The sequence below is a fragment of the Dermacentor andersoni genome, chromosome 1, assembly GCF_023375885.2.
Source record: "Dermacentor andersoni chromosome 1, qqDerAnde1_hic_scaffold, whole genome shotgun sequence".
Classification (NCBI taxonomy): Eukaryota; Metazoa; Arthropoda; class Arachnida; order Ixodida; family Ixodidae; genus Dermacentor; species Dermacentor andersoni.
This window is the reverse complement of record NC_092814.1, coordinates 277,441,298-277,460,632: the sequence shown is the minus strand read 5'-3', so window position 1 is coordinate 277,460,632 and position 19,335 is coordinate 277,441,298. Positions and strand designations below refer to the sequence as shown.

The window sequence follows — 19,335 nt, the reverse complement described above, 5'->3', positions numbered from 1 at the left end:
TACACAGGCCGAGTGGAGAGAGTGTCTCGCTATGCAGTGGAGCTCACCTCCTAGAATCATGGGCTTGTGGCACTGAAATATTTCTGTCTCGGCTATTAATGAGCCGATTTGAAAACTTTTTGCGGCAGAACGCTCCTTACAGGACACATAACAACTTCCAGCATATAACCAAAATTTGCTATGGGACCTGGTGAGGGGCCCTTTAAAATAAAGTTTCTAAGTTTCAGCTATACAAATATTTCTGTGTACACCTAAAACTGTCTTGTTTACTAGTGTATTGTGAGTGAGCATTCTGTATCAAAGTATTGATAGGAATTCAGGAAGTAATTGCTCAGTTGAGATGCTGACGCTATTGTGTTACTATGTTACAGCAGTACGATTAATAAAGCACAGGCAAGTGCCTTTAAAAGATGCATAATAGAAGTGCCACCACTGCGGTGCATGCACGAGGCCTCCGATGTTTATGGTGTGGCAAGACACCTTAATCTTGAAGACCATTACTTTAGATGGAACAAGTCATAGTAATGACACGGAGCACTTTTTTCTTTGTAAAGATGCGCTGATTGCACCAGCATGGAATGTGCTGATGAACGTGTGAAATGTGTAGGGACTCTGTGGCAACTGTGCTGGTCACTTGTTTATGAAATACAGCATCTTGATAGAAAGTGATAACTATAGGCATGACACTACCACATTTTATGTGTGTAAATAGCGTCATTCATTATCATTGGATTGCATTTAAAGGAAATAGAGATGCACTGCATCAGTTTAGATTGATAAGGTATTAAAGAACTCTGCTTTTGTTGATTTTGTGGTAATAGGTTTAATATTAGAAGAGAAAATGAAGGTGAAATTTCATTTTTGAATTTCGCATCGAAACTTCAGGGCCTGTAGGTCAGTGTGACGTCACAGATTGCAAAGTGTTGTTTCGTATTGCAGCCATTGTGGTTCTGTAAAACTTTTTGAAACTTTTTAAGTTCCTAGTCTGTGTGTGTGTCACTGCGCTAGAATCCTACGTTCAGCCTTTGGTTCTCTTAGAGTGCAATATAGTCCATTTTTGCCTATAAAAATTGAACTAGCCCCGAGCAGATGGCGCTAAAGTCCGTGATGTCACGGCAAGCTGGTGCAGGAATTTCAAGGTGGCCTTGCCACCCTTTTTGCTTTTGCGCCTTCTCTCTTACGAAGCATCCTCTCATGTTAAGAGTGATTTTTTTTTTTTGTATTGTGGAAAAGTAGTTTACTAACATAGCTCAAATGATTTTTCTCTTTAATGTCCCTTTAAAGGAAGTCCTTAAAGTCTAAAAACCTGCATGGCCCAATTGCAATGTATTTTGTCATTTTGCAATATTCAAAGACCCACACACCTTCCAAGATGTTCCTTAAAAAGTTCCTGAAAGTTGGTCATGGCACATTTTACTCCTGAGGTGGGCGTAGACACTAGCTTGGAAGACATACTAGCTTGCATGAATTATTTCTTGTGCAAACGCCAGTAGTACACATTAAATACGTACAGAAAACACACTTCAGGACTAGCTTGCCTTGCTCTTGGTAGGTCTCTGGATACAAAATCCAAAGTGGTTACACTGGATACAAAATTTGGTCAAGCAGACATTGAGTTCTCATGCGACACTCCTCACAGCTTTTCCTGCTTACATGTTCCTAAGCATCCTGGTGAGCACAAATGAAAAACACCCAGCAAGGCTTTGCTTGCCACTTAAAGGGACTGTGCAACACTTTCTGAATATGTTAATTGCCTGCTCACTAGCTGTTCATATTGTGAACACTTGAGTCAAATATCATTCTTGTAGACCTAGCAGGGAGCCTACACATGCTAAAAAAAGCCCCTTTCCTTGATTTTGTTGCAATCCATATGCTTATTGTGATGGTTGGAGAAACGATTACATAAGACGGGATTCCTTTAGACGTGACTAATCATTGCCTTTGGCAGAAGCAAGAATATCCTCAGCAGTGCTTCTGCTGTTCAATTCTACTTTACCAAATAAGAATGATAAATGTGCAATCACGGAAGAATGAAACACTGACAAGAAGTTACAAAGTACCAGTGCATCTTTCGCAAATAATAACTCTAAAGCACCATCTCGCACTCCTACTTATTCAGTTGCCATAGGTGGTATAGGCCTCGCGGTAAGAGTACAAGCTCAAATCATGCTGATATTAGATGTTTCAGCCATAGCAGAAACAAAAGAATGCATTCTAACTAGCCCTAACTTCATATCTCAATTGTCCATAACTGTTTGCATGAAGGTGAAAGAGGGACTGCACTCGTTTGCTAGTAACTCTGCACTTGCATAGTGTAATCAAAAAGTTCTTATATGAAAGCTTATGCCCTTTCGTGCTGGGCATATATTCCATAGCATTTTATAAGGTATTGCAGAATGAATGCTTCGTTTGGTTCTGCAAACACAAGTTAAATGGAGCGAAAGAAAGGGTTGTACTTCATGGAACTCCTGTTCTGATAGAGGAAAAGAGACATGCTAGTTAAATTATGAATTTCATAAACTCTGGGTTTACTAAATTGAGAATTGATTGTAGTACTATTATGTTTTGACTCGGGCAAATATGTGCTGATGTGAGCACTTGCATTTTGTGGTAAATCTCTCTTACCAAAATTTTTTTGTTTCCACTGACAGCTCTACAAAAGCTGAGATGCTCAAGTATGGTTGAAGATGACATTGAGGAGATGAAAACGGAGGAGCAAGCTCAACAGCAGGAAGCTAAAGTATTTGGACCATTCTATTTCTTTCGTGGATGAATGCAACACACACTTATTTTAGTTATGCCAGATTTGTTCGCACCCTAATTAACACTAAGGAAAAAGCTAGAGTGATTGAACATAAACACAAAGCAGTGAATTGCTCCATTAGGATGTCATATAGTACAGTCGAACCCACTTATACCAGTTTTAACAATATATCAGATATAACAATGAGCAATCGATGCACCGTCAACTTTTGTATGTGTCCTATGCCAAGATAAACTGCTTACTACAATGCTCACGTGCCGCATTCTCGGTTATAGCAATAAATCTGGCTACTGGCTGTGTGCTCTGGCAGAAAGAAAAACGTGAAATCCCCGGAAAACAAAACAAAAATACAACTTGAGCCATCGCATCCATCTGCGTGCCATGTGTCCCACATGCCATGGCTTCATTGCATTGCCCTAGGGATTGTGGGCCTCGCGCGCCCCTCTCATCTGCCTTCCACCCCTCCAACTTAAGATCACTTGACTTGTGTACCAGAAGGGTGGAAGGGAGAGGGGTCGGCAATGTGAAGCGCGATGCAACAAAGCTCTGCTGTGCAGGGTGTGCGGCACGAAGGGGGGTATGAAGAAGATGTGCGGCACGCAGGCACATGCGGGGGCTTGCATTTTTTTTTCATAGATATATTGTTTCTTTTCTTTTCGGCACAGACACCCAATAGCCTGATTTGATTTTTATAGCTAATAATGTGGCATGGGAACATTGTAGTAAGTGGTTTATTTTACCATAGAACGCACACAAAATTTCACGGAGTGATACCTGTTCATGATACATCTGAGTATTCTTAAAACTAGCAATGCTGTAAGTGGGTTTGGCTGTACTACTTTCTGTCTAATAAATATGTTTGGATGTTTGTCCTGTCGGTTTTTGTTTGTGCTACCTGGTTCTAACAATATATAGTTATAACAATGGGATTTCCTTGGCACTTGAATATATATATATATATATATATATATATATATATATATATATATATATATATATATAGGTGAGTCCGACTTTAAACCACATGCGCGCGATTTGCGAGTGACACCGGCAAGTGATGGTGACGAGTAACAAATTTTGTCGTTGTGGGGAGTGATCCATTGCTGTTGCTTGTTGCATCACCGGTTTTTTGGCCAGCCAGAAAATTTTGCTTGTTGCACGGAAGTATACACGACAACTGCTGGGGACAGCATGATCATGCGACAACAACCAGTCCACCCATTTCAATCTGAATTCACTCTTGCAACCTTCTCTCTACCGTGACAGCAAAAAATAAGCAGTAGAATCGGCCATCACTTTGTCTCATCTCAAGCTGAGGACAGAGTATCAACATTGTCTTGTTGTTATTATTGAGATTAGTTGTTTAACGCTGTTGTGCCTGGGATATTACTGAGAGCTGCAAAAGTATGTTGAGTTTTGCTAACCAGATGGCGCCGCGGCATTTCATGCTGGCAGCATAGAATAGTCTCACTGGTGATGACAGCGTAATAAAGCTAGATCTAATACACCTTGGCTAAAACATTGGCCGTGAGATACGTTTCTGATTTCTTTAAGGGTACACACTCGTATTTATTTGAAAACAGTTTAAATTTGTCGCTACTTTTTCTCACGATGTCGCATCCATGTGGTTGCTCCACACTGCGATACGACAATGCGACAGGGTGGGCTGGTTGCTTCGCTTGAATGTTGCGTGCATACCCACCGTAGTTACTTACTGGCTGTAGTGTTGGGCTGCTAAGCACGACGTCGTAGGATCGAATCCCGGCCTCGACGACCACATTTCGATGGGGGCGAAATGCAAAAGCACCCGTGTACTTGGATTTAGGTGCACATTAAAGAACCCGTTGTTGCCCAAATTATTCCAGAGTCCCCCACTACACTGTGCCTCAATCAAATTCTGGTTTTGGCACATAAAGCCCCATAATTTAATTTTTTTTAATATTGCATGCACGTGGTTGTCGCTTTATGACATTACTTTTTTTTTAGGTGACTATGATGCAAGTGATCACGACTCGGTCACTCCAGCTACCACTTCTGATTGGAGTAATGATGCATCTCTCACAGCAGCTCTCTGGCATCATAGCTGTAAGTCACCTCCTTCGTGCTCTCTATTTTAATTAATTCTACTTTCAGCACTAATGTGTTTGTTGGTGAGAAACTGTAACAGGAGAACTCTGAGAACAAAGGTGGGGAGAAGAAATAAATGACTGACTCAAGACGTTCCTTTGTCCAAGATTAAAATATGTAAGCACACCCGCCATGGTTGCTCAGTGGCTATGGTGTTGGGCTGCTGAGCACGAGGTCGCGAGATCGAATCCCGGCCACGGTGGCCGCATTTCGATGGGGGCGAAATGCAAAAACACCCATGTACTTAGATTTAGGTGCACGTTAAAGAACCCTAGGTGGTCGAAATTTTCGGAGTCCTCCGCTACGGCTTGCCTCATAATCAGAAAGTGGTTTTGGCACGTAAAACCCCATAATTCAAATTATGTAAGCACAGGCATCATACAAATGACATTAACCAATGTCTTTCGTTGATTGTTTCTTTGATTGTTTCCTTGATTGTTTCCTTGGGTGTCAGGTATTTATTACCAAAGAAAGCAGACAGACATAGTCAAATCCTGCTATAATCAAATTCATGGGACATGTGAAAATTTCATTGAGGTGGAATTTTGATTGCGAAATTGAAACCACACTATGTCAAGATTGGTCAGGCAATATGCAGATGTTCATTTCCAAAGGTCAGCCTTTGCTGCTTCCATGTTCTTGTCAGCATATTGCAAGGAGCCAACTGCGCATATGTGAGCATTCCTGCAATGTCTGCTAAGGGACTATCACGCCACACGAATTGTGCGTGCGAGCTGCCCTTGTGCTGAGCGATCGAAGGCCGAGGCATGTACATAGCATTATATAAAACGATTCCTGCTGCAGTCCATCATGCAGCTAGCCGTATATCAACACCCGCATCGAGAATTTCTCAGCAGTTTCTGATTTGGCCTGCCATGGAGCCGGCTTGCCGACTCCTCGTCGGTCAAGGTGTTTGCTTCTTTCGCTGTCACTAAATTCAGCTACAATTTGGACCTGACAATAAAATCAAGTGGTGTTGAAAGTGCACCTATTCTGAGAAATAACACCAGATATGAAATCACCCTAGTGATCGAAAGACAAGATATAAGGGAATTTGGTCTCGCAGGCAGGTTGTGCTCAATGGCTGTTGTACGAGACGACTTGACTGGCTTGCTCATCACTGCCAATGATGTTGACAAAATTAACTGTATCTTCATTTAAACATGACCTAATTGTCGGGACGTCAAAGTGCTTACGAAAATAAGTGCTTTATGAATAGTGGCATTTTTATTGCAAATGCAGTCACACTGCTGATGACCAGGGAGTTCTATGACAAGTTTTATTTCACGCTATCAGCAGCAATATAGTTCAAGTATATATTTAATGCCTACACAATCATGTTGTGCATCAAGGTGTAACAGTCTCATTTTGGTGGAAGGTTCTTCTTCAATGGCAGAACTCAAACGTCTGCCATTGTTGAGTTGTATCCTTGGGTTTGCACTGCTTGCGTTAGAGCAGTAGTTGAAATCACATTATTGTATTCATTCTCCTCAGGTGTTCTACTACTCTGTACGACTGTTTGAGGCGGCTAACCTGCCGCCGAGCACTGCCAAGTTTGCCACCATAGGAGTCGGAGTTGTCATGGTGGTCATGACACTAGTTTCCATCCCGCTGATGGACCGAGCGGGACGACGTACACTGCACTTGTATGGCCTGGGGGGCATGTTCATCTTCAGCATCTTCATCACTATCTCCCTGCTGGTGAAGGTAAGACTACAGCATCCGACAGCAGAACTGGAACGTGTGTATCTTGTTCTAGTCAGTGTGAATGTGCCAGCACCTCCATTGTGAGCCTTACGTAGAACTCTGCTGTTGTTGCCTGTATTTGCACATAAAGGATCGGCATACTTTAGCAATTCATTTGGCTCTGAACTCATTTACTACAACAGCAGTTACATCCCCAACCTTCTGCAAGCCTTTGTCCAAAACTTCTGCAATCCTTGGGAAAGATGTCCCCCAACTATATTCAGTGAAGACCACATGATGATGTGATGGCTATGACAACGATGGTATGACGATGATCGTGACATAACAGTAATGACCATGGCACAACAACAGTGGCTGCATGAAGACTTACAATAATGATGACAACGGCACAACAGCATGATGACAACACTTCATTGATGGACATCCGACACGGTGAAGGGCTGTTTTTGTGAAATGAACACTGGAAGTGGCTGTTGTGCTGAAAGCCTTGCTTGTGAATGACTGCTGGATTGCGCACCAGCTCTGCTGTCTGACCGTATTGCCTGCTGTTGGCCCCAAAATACAGACACGGACACCATGACTCTTAGTCTGCGACATGCACAAGACCCTGCACAAAGTGCTAAGCATGAGTCGTGTGAAAGCTCAGTGGTTAGTGCATCCAGCACCCAACTGCATCAGTGGCATAGGTTCAATGCCCAGTAGGGGTAATGGACTAAGTTTTATTTTTCTTTGTCACGTGGTGAGGAGTAAGCTTGGGGTGAGGAGGTGGTGTGGCAGCAATGGCACAGTAACTACAATCACTGCAGTGGAATGAGGAGGACAGTGTAACAGAAAAGACAAATGGACAGACAAATGTAATGAACTCACTTTCAAGCCCTTCTGTTGTAGTAAAATGCTTACTTGTATTGTGTGTAAAACTTTGTTATGGAAAATATGTATTACTAATGCCGCATTGTTTCGAAGCTGTTTCTGGCTTATATATCATGGGCCATGTGTTGATCAACAGCGAGTAAATGAGAGAAGCATCAGCCCGGAGCTAATGTTTCAGCAAGTCAACAAGGGTGCTCATTTTTGTTATAGCAAATGTGAGGCTTTTATGAAGACAAGCCTTGTCAAAATGTTGCCTCTGTACTAAGATTGCCCTTGTTAACCTACTATAGGTAATTATTTCAAGCCTCTGTCTTCCTGTGATCCCTTCGTATTGTTTGGATAGCCCCTGTGTTTTATACAGATGGGGTACATTTGTGAACTGTGTTCATTTGTATTCTCATTGTATGTTCAACGTACAGTGAACAGCTTTTTGTTGAAGGAGCCTGTTTTGTCTACTCATGTGGATGTGCTAGCTGCACTTTCATTTATGTTTATGACGTTTTTTTCTATGCAGCATATCCTGAAGATTATTTGTTCTATTCTCTTTTGCAGTTCTTGTACCATTGGATCACTTATATGAGCGTAGTGAGCACTTTGTGCTTTGTAGTCTTTTTTGCAATTGGTCCAGGTGAGTCATCTTAAATTTACTTTATGAATGATGCCATGTATAATGTGGGTAGTACTATGTATTAAAATTGCTCAGCACCTTACTAATAAACACTAAAGTTATAGAATTAAAGAGTTGGGGTCTTTAGAGTTATAACAGAAGGAATTAATTTAGAAAGGCAGCAGAATCTTGGTAAAGTGATGTTTATAGCAACACAATATGAAAACGCAAAAAATAGCGATACTAGCAGTTGGGCCATCACAAATTAATGCAGTGTAGTGTTAAAATGATATTCTTTATCAACTTGTTGCTTTATGTAAAAACTTAGCAAAAATTAGTATGCTATTTTACTACAATAATTACGGAAACATGCTCCTATGCTGTAGAAATCTGTATGCTGCAGACACTGACACTTTTACCAATATACAAGCTTGTACAGTATGCAGCTTTATTCGTATTGACAGCTGTTGTAGTGTCTTATATCGCAGTGCTTTCATTGTCACCATTGTGGCCATTGGTGATGACCAATTAGTATTGTTCACAATGCAATATGCATGGCCGTTTTTTTTTTTTTTTTTCAAAGTACAAGACTTATACCCATGGCATGTGTGGGATAGTGGTTTTTGGACACAGAATGAGAGCTACCAGTAATTGGTATTGATGTAAATTTTATACAAAGCACTTGTGGCTGAAAAGTGTCTCCATTAATAAATAGGAAAACATTTGGAATGAAAGTATCCTGGAAACAATGCCACTGTGTGCTTTACTTCGGGGTTTTAAAACCTTGTAATTCATATTATCCACATATTTATAGCAATTAATAAATGTCAGTTATTCAGTTAACTGCACTAAAATTCTGAATTAAGTTGCAATGCTGTAGAAGCTATGCAAGTAGCACAGTCACATCATTGTCAGTGTGCGTATTATGGCTTAATAATTTAGTTTCCCATCTCTATTGCAATGCAACCCGAGTTTAATTACGCATGCTGTGCACTTTTTCTTTCCTGTTTTTTTATGGGTGAATGGGAACAAAATATTCCTCGTGTGAAATGTCAAGGGCATCATGCGAGCAAAATTTATGAGCTTACATAGTTTGGTGCAATGATGATAAAAATGCCAATTTTAAGCTCACTGTATCAGGTATACAAAGTTCTGTGCCTTTTCAAAGCCTTTTCACACTTGTTGCTATGCAAAGCGCACACATGGTGATAGTGCATATAATTTTTGACCATTTACTTATGTAATTGATTGGCTGTTTTGTTCAAGAATGTGTTCAAGAGCTTGACACCACGTGTTAGCTGCCATATGAAAAAATGCTAGAATTGAATGAAAGTCTGTTTTTAAGTCTGTCAGCTTCCACTCAAGTGCTTTTCATTGCCACCTAAACAGGAACAATTCCCTGGATGCTCATGGCCGAGCTGTTCTCCCAGGGGCCTCGGCCAGCCGCCATGAGCATAGGTGTCCTCATTAACTGGTCAGCCAACTTCATCGTGAGCCTCATTTTCCCCCCAATGCAGGTTTGTGTCTTCAAGTGCAATAGCATTTAGTGGACTTTTTATCAGTGCTTTGTGTCCTCAGTTTTTACTTGACTACCACTGTCACTGTATAAGTCTAAGGCAAAACGAAATGTGTCTGTGGTTTATTCAGCTGCAGGATTCAAGTTCCAACTTGATCAAGTGCTGGAAGTTATGTTTTACAAGTGGAGTGGAACTCGTGTGACACATCATTAATGACCAAGTATATACATATGAGAAAAACTACTTTATAAGTGTTTACAGACAATATTGTCTGGTATGTATGAAACATGAAACCTTGCTGCATAGGAACATATGCCTGCAACATTGTAACTTTAAGCACTCATTATGAGAGGGCTTTGTTCGGTAGCTCATAGCACCTAGGATCATGTTCGCAGCGTGAGAAACCTGCAAAACATTTTGGAATCGCCACCGTTGTGCTAAAAGCATGCTGTTCCCATTACGAGGAGGACATTTTTGCAACAATGTCAGCACTTACTGGTCACTGTTTCAATGTAGGTATCATTCGGTGGAATCGTACATAGTATTTGCGCGACTATGCTCCCAGTCAGTAAATGTGACGGTACCCCTTCAAAGGAGAGGCATCTATGTAATGGCATAGACATTGTCTTGTCAGCACTACTGACTGCTCTTTTCAGCAGTTAAGTTTTTATGACTCTATTTATTATCATGAATTGATAAAATATTAGGGGCAATGTACATGTTCTTCTCTGCCAAGTTGTTCTTGTGAAAATAACATTCACACCAGGAGCAGGCTGTGGCAATCATAATCACTTGGTGAAGTTGAAGTTTATTATTTTAGTGTTGTGTATAATAACATGCGTAGACAGCCTTAATAATTCACGAAGCATCAAAGTGAAAATCGCAAAGGGTACCTCCTGTTAATAATGGATTCATGTTAGCATCCTGTGCAACAGGTAATGGTGACAGTATATTGGTGATATGAGAATACAAAAGTAAAGCAAGAAAAACAAAGAAAGAATTCAGTGGGCAAAGATTAAGTGCTGTAATGATAACATCATAAAGTATTAGTGCCAAAAGAAACCAACCACGAAAAAATTTTATGGTACACAAATTTCAAGCAGTGTACGCTAGTATACAATATATATACAAAGCTACCGTATTTAGTTCCATAATGATCGCTTTCACGTAATGATCGCACCCCTGAATTTTGTAATCAAAATTAGATTTTTTTTCTTTCCTGTGTAATGATCGCACCCCGAGCTTGCTGCAGTGATATGTCGTGTGCCAAGTCTAGCTGATGATGATCGTGCTTACCATCTGTTGAATGCTACGCTATGGTCCCTAGAATATTGGCTAGCCTGCCGTCCACCAACGGGAGCAAGGACTGTAACCGAATGATGGGGGCCGTGGTGCTGCGAGCAGTCCTCATGCTACGGCACAGCACTCGGCCGCCCAGCCGCGTGTTGGCGAAGCACATACGCGCGTTCAGCGTAGTTTAGCCATGTCTCTCTTCTTTTTTTTAATGATTTTCTGCCGCCACTTAATTGTGCCGCATTAGAGCAGTATTTGTTACGGGTGTGATGCGAGGTTCTAGCTGCGTAAAGTGTTATTTGTTTACGAAGACTTTTTTTGCTGATCTGTATGAAGCATGCCTGTGGAGTAGGGGTACGACTCGGAACACAAAGCGATTGCGTAGCCTGGAATAGGTTGAGCACTAAATTTATTCATGCAATACTTCTGCCCTTTGGCAGCCAAGGCCGCAGTGGTTAAAAGTGAAAGAACAAAATTCAAGGGGCACTTAGTTATTGCTATGTGGATGAATGCAAAAGCATCGCAACCACCATGCGATGCCTATGCCCTTTCACTCATCCTAATTTAATGTCGCCCTAATTAACACCAAAGGTTGTGGGTTGGACTCCTACCAAAGGTAGAGGGTTCGACTCCCAACAAAGGTTGTGGGTTCGAGTGCCTTAATTAACTCAACCTTAATTAACACCGCCCTAATTAACACCAGAAGTTGTGGGTTTGACTCCCACCAGTGGTCGTGTGTTTGAGTGCCTTAATCCACTCTAGCTTAATTAAACCTGCCTTAATTCACTCTGCCTCTGCCATAACTTACTCTGCCTTAAATACAATTGCCCTAATTGACATAATCAACTGCCTCGATTGACTCGCATAACTTTTTTGACCATCGGGGTCAAGACAACGCCGATCTTCTGCCTCATAAGCCATATAATGCTTCCGCATTAATAACCAATGTGAGGTACTGGTGTGTGTGATTTGTTATGGTAGAGGGTAAAAAAATATCAAACCCAAGCTCGTGCAAAACCTATACAAGACAAAAAGAAAGCACTTCCAGTTAAGGGTAAGTAAGAACAGTGAGAACAAATATCAACACATAATAATAGATCAAATTGCAAACGGCATAAGCAAACAAAACAAAAAAAGAAACATTTGCGAAGCATGCGCTGCTGATGTGATGCAAGGAAATGATGCAGCATGTAAAGTTGATATCGCGCATGGTCAAGGGGAGTGACTGAACATGTTTCGACATTGGATAAAGTTGTGGAAGCACGTTCCACTCTACAATAATCCCGTGCAAGTAATCAAGCACATAGTAAAAACAAATTATAAAGTGAAAAAGGAAGAACCTTTAGAAAAGTGTAAACGAATTGGAGCACACAACATCCTATGAAATATCAAGAGGTTCATAAATAAGAAGAAAAATTATAGACAAAATATAGACCATTACAAGGCCGCATAAAAAAAATATCGCAAAAGAAATCGCATTCAGCGTGTTCAGCTTGCACTGTCGGCCACCATTCTTGTTTTGATGTCCCGCACTGTTACAGCAGCAGCCACCTGTTTGTTGACCTGTTTTCATCTTGCAGCAAATGTGGAATTTAAAAAAAGAATAGTGGAAAATGTACCCCGCGTAATGATCGCACCTCTAATTTGCGTCAATTCTTTCTGAAAAAAAAAAAGTGATCATTATGCAAGTAAATACGGTAGTATACAATATTAGTAACCAAATTCAGAGGATTTGGAAAATACAAAGCAAATAAGTAACAATGGTTTCAGACATTCTACACAAAACTACAATTGCAAAACGAACAAAACATTAAAAAAGCATTAATTAAAGCACCATGCAATGTAATGCACAATGTGTGTTGTTTAAACATACATTTTAAGTGAGTCAGAGATAATGTGGAACCCTAGAGTTTTTGGATGCAGCTGTCTGCATGTTCACGACAGCAGCAGTATAACTTGCTGACAGCAGCAGTATAACTCTACCGAGTTCCTGTGCCAGGTATACAAAGCACAGTTGCTGTTTGCGAGCATGCATGCCCGTGTACACACACGCACACGCGTGCGCACACGCACACACACACACAGCCATAGGTCCTGCAGTTTATTCTATTTTATTGTTACTGTTCTGTGTCTCTTGCTATGCAGTATAAACCTTTAATTAGCTGTCTGCTTTACTAATGTTCAACTAATGATCAACTGTGTACTCTGTGTAGTACCATGTAGCTGTTAGCCTCGATCTAAAGATTCTCTCCAGCCTGTACATCTTGTAAGACCTTAAAATCACTTTGCATTATAGCTTGTTTGGTGCAGTGTTGCTGATGCGAGTCCTACTGCTTTTGTTTGGTCTGCAGGCAGCTCTTGGAAACTACACTTTCCTGCCATTTACTGTACTGCTGGGCTTCTTCTGGACATTCACATACAAAAAAGTTCCAGAGACGAAGAACAGAACTTTTGAGGAAATCTCTGCCCTTTTCAGGAGGGATGATGTAGTCAGCATCAATGGGATGGGCACACGACGCAACTCTCTGGCACCTGGCCAGGATGCAGTGTATGAAGAAAAGCCAGAGACATGTAAGTTTTAGTTGTAGTGAATGCCGGAGATAGTGTTACCCTTCATGTTGCCATGAGAAGAAAATCTATTTCTTTGCGAAGAGTGATTGATTGCATGGCAAGCTTTGAAGGTGGTCTAGAATAATTTTTCCCTTCTCTTTTTCTCTCGGTTTCTTTTACAATTGTTTCAAGCTTCTTTAACATTGCCATTGCTGATTTTGCAGGCCAGAGTATACTTGCATGCAGCACAATCTAAGGGGGAATAGACACAGCTGAAAATCATTTTGAGAGCTTTTTGTGTACTTTTAGTATCACTAAGTATCAATGGCAAGCACTGTGCCTTGTACTTTACAGCATGGAGGTATATTTGTTCATGATGTATTTGCAGAGTTCTTTGTTGTCAGGAAAGTATTGAAAGTTTTTTAATGTTTTTGTAAATTTTATCTTGGAGGAAAAAAATAGGCATAACTTAAGCAAGGGCTGTTTCAGCAAGCTATTGTTTGCCAGGCATTGTTTAAGCAAGGTACTGTTACGTTTGCAAGCCCAGGCAAAGTATTGTTTAAGCAAGATATTGTTCAAAATGAATGCTAGTAGAAAATTTGAAGCTGATATGTATGACTTTTGACCTGTCTTAGGAAGGAGCTAAGACCAATGGCCTGTGGGAAACAAATGATTATGGGCTCATTTGTGGTGTGTGTTGAGGTGTAGTGTGCTTAACACTTAAGATAAAAATTGCTGAAGCCTTGGTGACTGTATATGAATCATCCTTCCAATTGAATAAGAGAAGCACATCACTGGAACCTGTGAGCATGTTTGATAATTGTTACTTTTGGCTAGTATGTATAGATCAGCTGCTTGAACAGAAAGATATGCACATATTAGTGCATTTCTGCTGACATTTGTTTTCACATTGATTTATCCTAGTACAGGTTAGTGAAGTGCAGTTTGAAGTTCATGTAAAATTTTGCACTGATCTGAAGTAGTAATGAGGTACTACTGTAGCAATGTATTGCTAAATCAGTTTTCAATCAGACCTACCTGACTTGAATGTTTATTTGCTTATCTTGGAAGCAACTTGTTTGCATGATTACTGGGGCATAAAACTTGAAATTCTTAGCTCATCTGAAGCATGAAAAAATAAGAAAGCATACTGCATAGTATATGCTGAGCAAAAAAAAAAAACAATAGCTAATACTTTACGTAGCATCTGCAAGTATGAGGCCAGTAATGGATCGCATTCTTTTGGACAAAGCTATACGAGCATATGTCTAATGAATTTGTGGTGTGTCTCTTTGGATTTGAAATGTTAAACACAGGCGTGACCATATCATAGCAGACCTTGAATTTTGCAAAAAATTTTGGTGTCATATCCAGCATGATAAATGGGCATGCAATATTAACCGTGGCTTCAATCTGTCTTGTTAGGTTGGTGAACATGATTTCCACAGTTGATTTTATTTATCCTTTATTAAGTATGCCAAAGGTTTTTTGTTTGTTCATTTATTTGTTTAATTATTCTCAGATTGTGAAAGTGTAAGTTTGTTCACCTTCACCAACAGATCGGTTTCAGAATAAAAACAGGAACAGCACAACACAGGAAGAGCGAATAAAGAGTTGCACTGTGTTGTGCTGTTCCTGTTTTTATTCTGAGATGAAGCAACCAGCCCCATTGAACACACTGCTAAAGATCAGTTTTATTTTTTATGAAGTTGCATGATGCAAATGTTTCTGTTGTGAAATTAACGCATGTAATATTGTGTGGCTTGTGATATTTTTCACATATTTTGAATTTTGTGATGATACTCGTTTTTTTTTTTTTTTCTGCATGCTTATATTGACTCTTGAAAAGAGGCTCATATTTTGTGATCAAGTTTTTTGTTGTCTCACAGTATTGAAACTATGTATGATAAAAGAAACTAATAAAAAGATGATATATATATTTTGATCAATAATTATGTACTCATGTTATTCAATTAGTGCTTAGTGTACCACTTGCTTAGAATAATAAGAGTGCACCCTAGGTAATGAAGCACCAGAGACTTTCACAGCATAGTTGGTTGCGTTCCACTCGAGCTCTTTTGTGTTATGATAAATTAAAAGATCTGTTCGTGGGCATTTTAATTGAAGTGGAAGAATGGTTTAATTTTGTGTATGGGCTGACAGGGGAGGGGTGATCTAAGACTTTTTCATAATGTCTTAGAAGAGCCATGAAACACTTTTTGAACATAGTAAAAAAATGTTGCCGATCTGTTTGCGAGGCTCCTGTGAACATGTGAGCCAAATATTGTTTTCACTGCCTGCAGCAGGAAATTTACAATCTCGTGTCAAAAGTAGTCAACAGGTGCTTGCTTTTGTATCCGCAATGTTGTCATCAAAAACTGATTGAAAGCAGTTAGCCGACTTGGCTATTGGCTCTTTTGGCTATTGCTAAACTATTGGTCAATCTCGTGATGGCGAGAATATTCTCAGTAATACATAATTGATAATTTTGAGTTCGATAAATGAAATATGTATGTCTGTGTGATCTCAAAAAGACAGACAGCGACATGTTGCATAACGTAGTATAACGCAGCCACCATAGGGTGCTGCAGACGAGGCTTTTTACCACCACAACACTTAACTTTTAGCCGGGGCTTTCCCTTCTTGGCTTCACGGTGTAGCTTTCAGCATGCTAATGGAGGCGAAAAGAGAGAGAAAACCGGGTATCGATTCGATAACTCCACTTATAGTAGAAGGATTAAAAAAATGTTTGCAGCATGAGATTTCTGGGACGACTTACTTTAATAGTGAGGCCATGCTGTGATTAGTTAGAAAAGTTTTACAGGGCCCCTTTATGATATAGAAGTGTGATTGTCATATTCAAGGCCAACACAGTTTACCATGCAGTCTATAAATATTTTAATTTTGTATATTTGGTTACAAGGAAATACAGTTGACCTTCCTCCAATCACAGTAAATATGATGTCAGATGAACACCCAAATTTTTATGCAAGTGGACTATATTTGAATATTGTGAATACTAAATTCTCAGGCTGCATCTGGATGGGGTAACAAAAAAATATAGCACAAGTGCTTTTCAGCAGAAGATACTGACGTGGACCGAAAGGGACGATGGCACAAGCTGTGTGTCATCATCCATTTCGGTCTGTGTCAGTACGTTCTGTTTTTAACCATTTGTGCTATGTGCAACCAATGAGCTCTGGCAAACATTATTCTGAAAAAAAAAATATTCTTTGGGTTTCATATTTTGAAGATGGACATTTAGTTTTGTTTTTATAGGGTCCAGCCCGTATTGAAGCTTCAGCTGTTAAATGAGTGCCCTTGGAATATCTAGGGAATACCTAACTGTGTTTTTTGGTAGTCCGTTTATGGGAAACCGGAAAAAAGAATGGGGAAAAATACTTGTAATGAGTATTTCCTAATTCATTAATGCGTACAGTTAAGGAAAAAAAAAGACATGCTTATATGTATGAAGAACATTTCAGCGATAAAGCTTACATTTTCCACAGTACATTGAATGGTTTACAGTCAACATCCAATTTTTTGGACACCCTAGGGGCCACGAAAACATCCAAAAAATTGGGCAGTCTCAAAAAATGAATGCATGTGTTTTACTGCCTCCAAGGGCTCGAATCGCCACAGGCATGTCTAAAATAGCTCTGAAGGCCTGCCAGTACACTTATTAGCTGTATAGATGCTCGTAACGTAACAGGAGACGGCGGGTGCACGCATGTATAATTGGGGACTGACAGTGGTGCAGCCCCTTTCCAATCTTGGTATGCTACACCTCATAACACCACTGTATTGGGGCTTTCGCTGACTTTCGGAAACCAGCACTGTGCAACACTTTATCCTTGCTGTGTTTTCTGTGCTTCGAAGCCATCGGCGAGGATGACAAAGATGGAGTCAGTTCCATTGCTGACAGCGGCAAATTCCTTCAATGAAAAACACTGCACCAAACAGCGGGAAGCTTGCTAGTGAATGTCAAATCAGCTAAACCTGGCACTGGAGCGGTAGTGGCGGTGATGGCTTCGATTAATGCCAGTTCGGACCTGCGGTCACTGGTCAGATTGGTGACCTGCGGTCAAATCAGATTATAAAGGGTTTCAGCGTCTGAAATTATCGGGCATGTCTGAAAAATTGGTTGTTCACTGTACATCATAGATGAGCTATGCCTGATGTCAACACCTGGGCATTCTAGGAATTTGGCACTGACATTATTACCATATGCTTATAGTAATGACAGTGCATTGTAGGTAATAAAGCACTAGTGTTGCACCATCTTTTTTCTTTCTTAAATTGCTCTTAATGCCTTGCTGTGTCTCAGTAGTTAAAACTTTTTGTGAGTAACAAGGATCTTTTGGTCTACTCTTTCGGGACAGCAACCTCCAGTTAAACGCGTGAACATCAGCTGCAGTGTTCATTTTGCTCTGTTGTAAAAAGTTTGGACTAGGCGACTTGCCCTGAAGCATGAGTGAAAAAATGTTCTGTTGATTATATGCATGGATTCATGTTTTGTTTGCAGGAAGGGCACATTTTAATCTTTTTCTTTTTTTGTTTTGGTTCCTACACAGAGGAAGCAATTCTAATTTTATTCCTTTTTTGGTCTTATGTAATAAACGATGTTTGGCTTGTGCACTTTGTTTCCTTTCTCTCTGAGGTGCTTTTGTGTTTTTATTCACAGACGGAACATTCAGCGCATGATTTGCTGGCAGCACTGGTGTTGACATTCACTTGTCTTCCAGAAACAAGTGCCTTCGAAAACCAGTGTTTTGTAATCTTTTCAAACAGCATGTATTAGTTTACGCATCCATAGTTTACACGTGGGCAATGGCGTGAAGAAAGAAATCAGCTTTGAAAATGCTATGCTGGTTTGTGCTATAAACTCTTGTACTAGGCTATGCACGTAGATCGTCGTTGAAGTGAAGTATTTTTTTTTTTTTTTCATTACAGCAAGCTCGGGTTTACACATGGTGCGATTTTGTTATTTCTTACTCTTACAATAGTCTTTTTTTACATATCATTCAAGGGAAGCAACACTTTCAACATCTTTATCTCGCTTGATATTTATGCAAGTGCCAGTTTAAAGGGTAACCACCTATCTTTTGTGGAAAAATCAGAATAGCTGTAGTAGCCTATTCACTTTGTACTGGTCAACTTTAAGTTTACTTTCTTATGTATTTCTAAGGTAATGTGACTTCTTGCATATGATGATTGTACTGTCAAACCTTGATATAACAAAGAAAATAAAGTTGTCCCACCAGTATTACATTGTAACAGATATATGTTTATAATGCATATTGGTTATAACAAAGCTATTTTTGTGTTCCATGCACCTTCATTATAATGAGGTTTGTATGATATTTCATATATCCTATGAATTGTGTGTGAAAAGATGAGTGCTCTTGGGAAATACATATGAGCCCTATGTTAAATTTGGCTTTCATTGTTTGGTTGGGAATGTGTGCAATTCTCATCAGTTGTGGAGAAAGAAAAACTGATTTATAGCAAAATGTGAAATTGATTGTTTATTGGAAATGAATAACTCATTATAATTGCTAGTGTGTGCTGCAGATTCCCTTGAATGACTGAATTGATAATTAAAGCAAGCAAGCAATAAAGAATGGAGTCTTGTAAGGGGGAATTCTGCATGATACTTCACACAATCTGTGTCACCAGATATATTGGGAATAAAAATGCAGTATGAATGACAGTACGTGAACTGCACAGAATAATTTTTACATTTCCAACAAACAGTGTGCTGAATAAACATGCAAGTGGTGACAGACAACTGCCACTGCTCTCATGTATGAACTAAGTTCTCCCTTGTCTTGCTGCTTATTGGAAAGTGGGGGCCACTCTTTTAACAGTGCACTTGATGTCCCACTGGATTTATCTTA

At 39.9% G+C, this 19,335-nt stretch overlaps 1 protein-coding gene across 6 annotated transcripts in view; it reads left to right on the top strand.

Annotated features, from left to right (window-relative positions):
- The window catches only part of LOC126548178 (glucose transporter type 1-like), a 326,053-nt gene that overhangs the window by 290,359 nt on the left and 16,359 nt on the right, over positions 1 to 19,335 (top strand). For 5 of the 6 annotated variants that reach the window (XM_055063176.2, XM_050196314.3, XM_055063177.2 and 2 more), the window contains 6 exons: positions 2,652 to 2,740; positions 4,751 to 4,849; positions 6,386 to 6,598; positions 8,021 to 8,096; positions 9,465 to 9,592; positions 13,237 to 13,456. In XM_055063176.2, the coding sequence (XP_054919151.1) occupies positions 2,652 to 2,740; positions 4,751 to 4,849; positions 6,386 to 6,598; positions 8,021 to 8,096; positions 9,465 to 9,592; positions 13,237 to 13,456 (825 nt within the window). Of the gene's footprint in view, positions 1 to 2,651; positions 2,741 to 4,750; positions 4,850 to 6,385; positions 6,599 to 8,020; positions 8,097 to 9,464; positions 9,593 to 13,236; positions 13,457 to 18,119; positions 18,702 to 19,335 lie in introns of those variants that run through there. The other variant, XM_055063178.2, reaches the window with a different exon arrangement.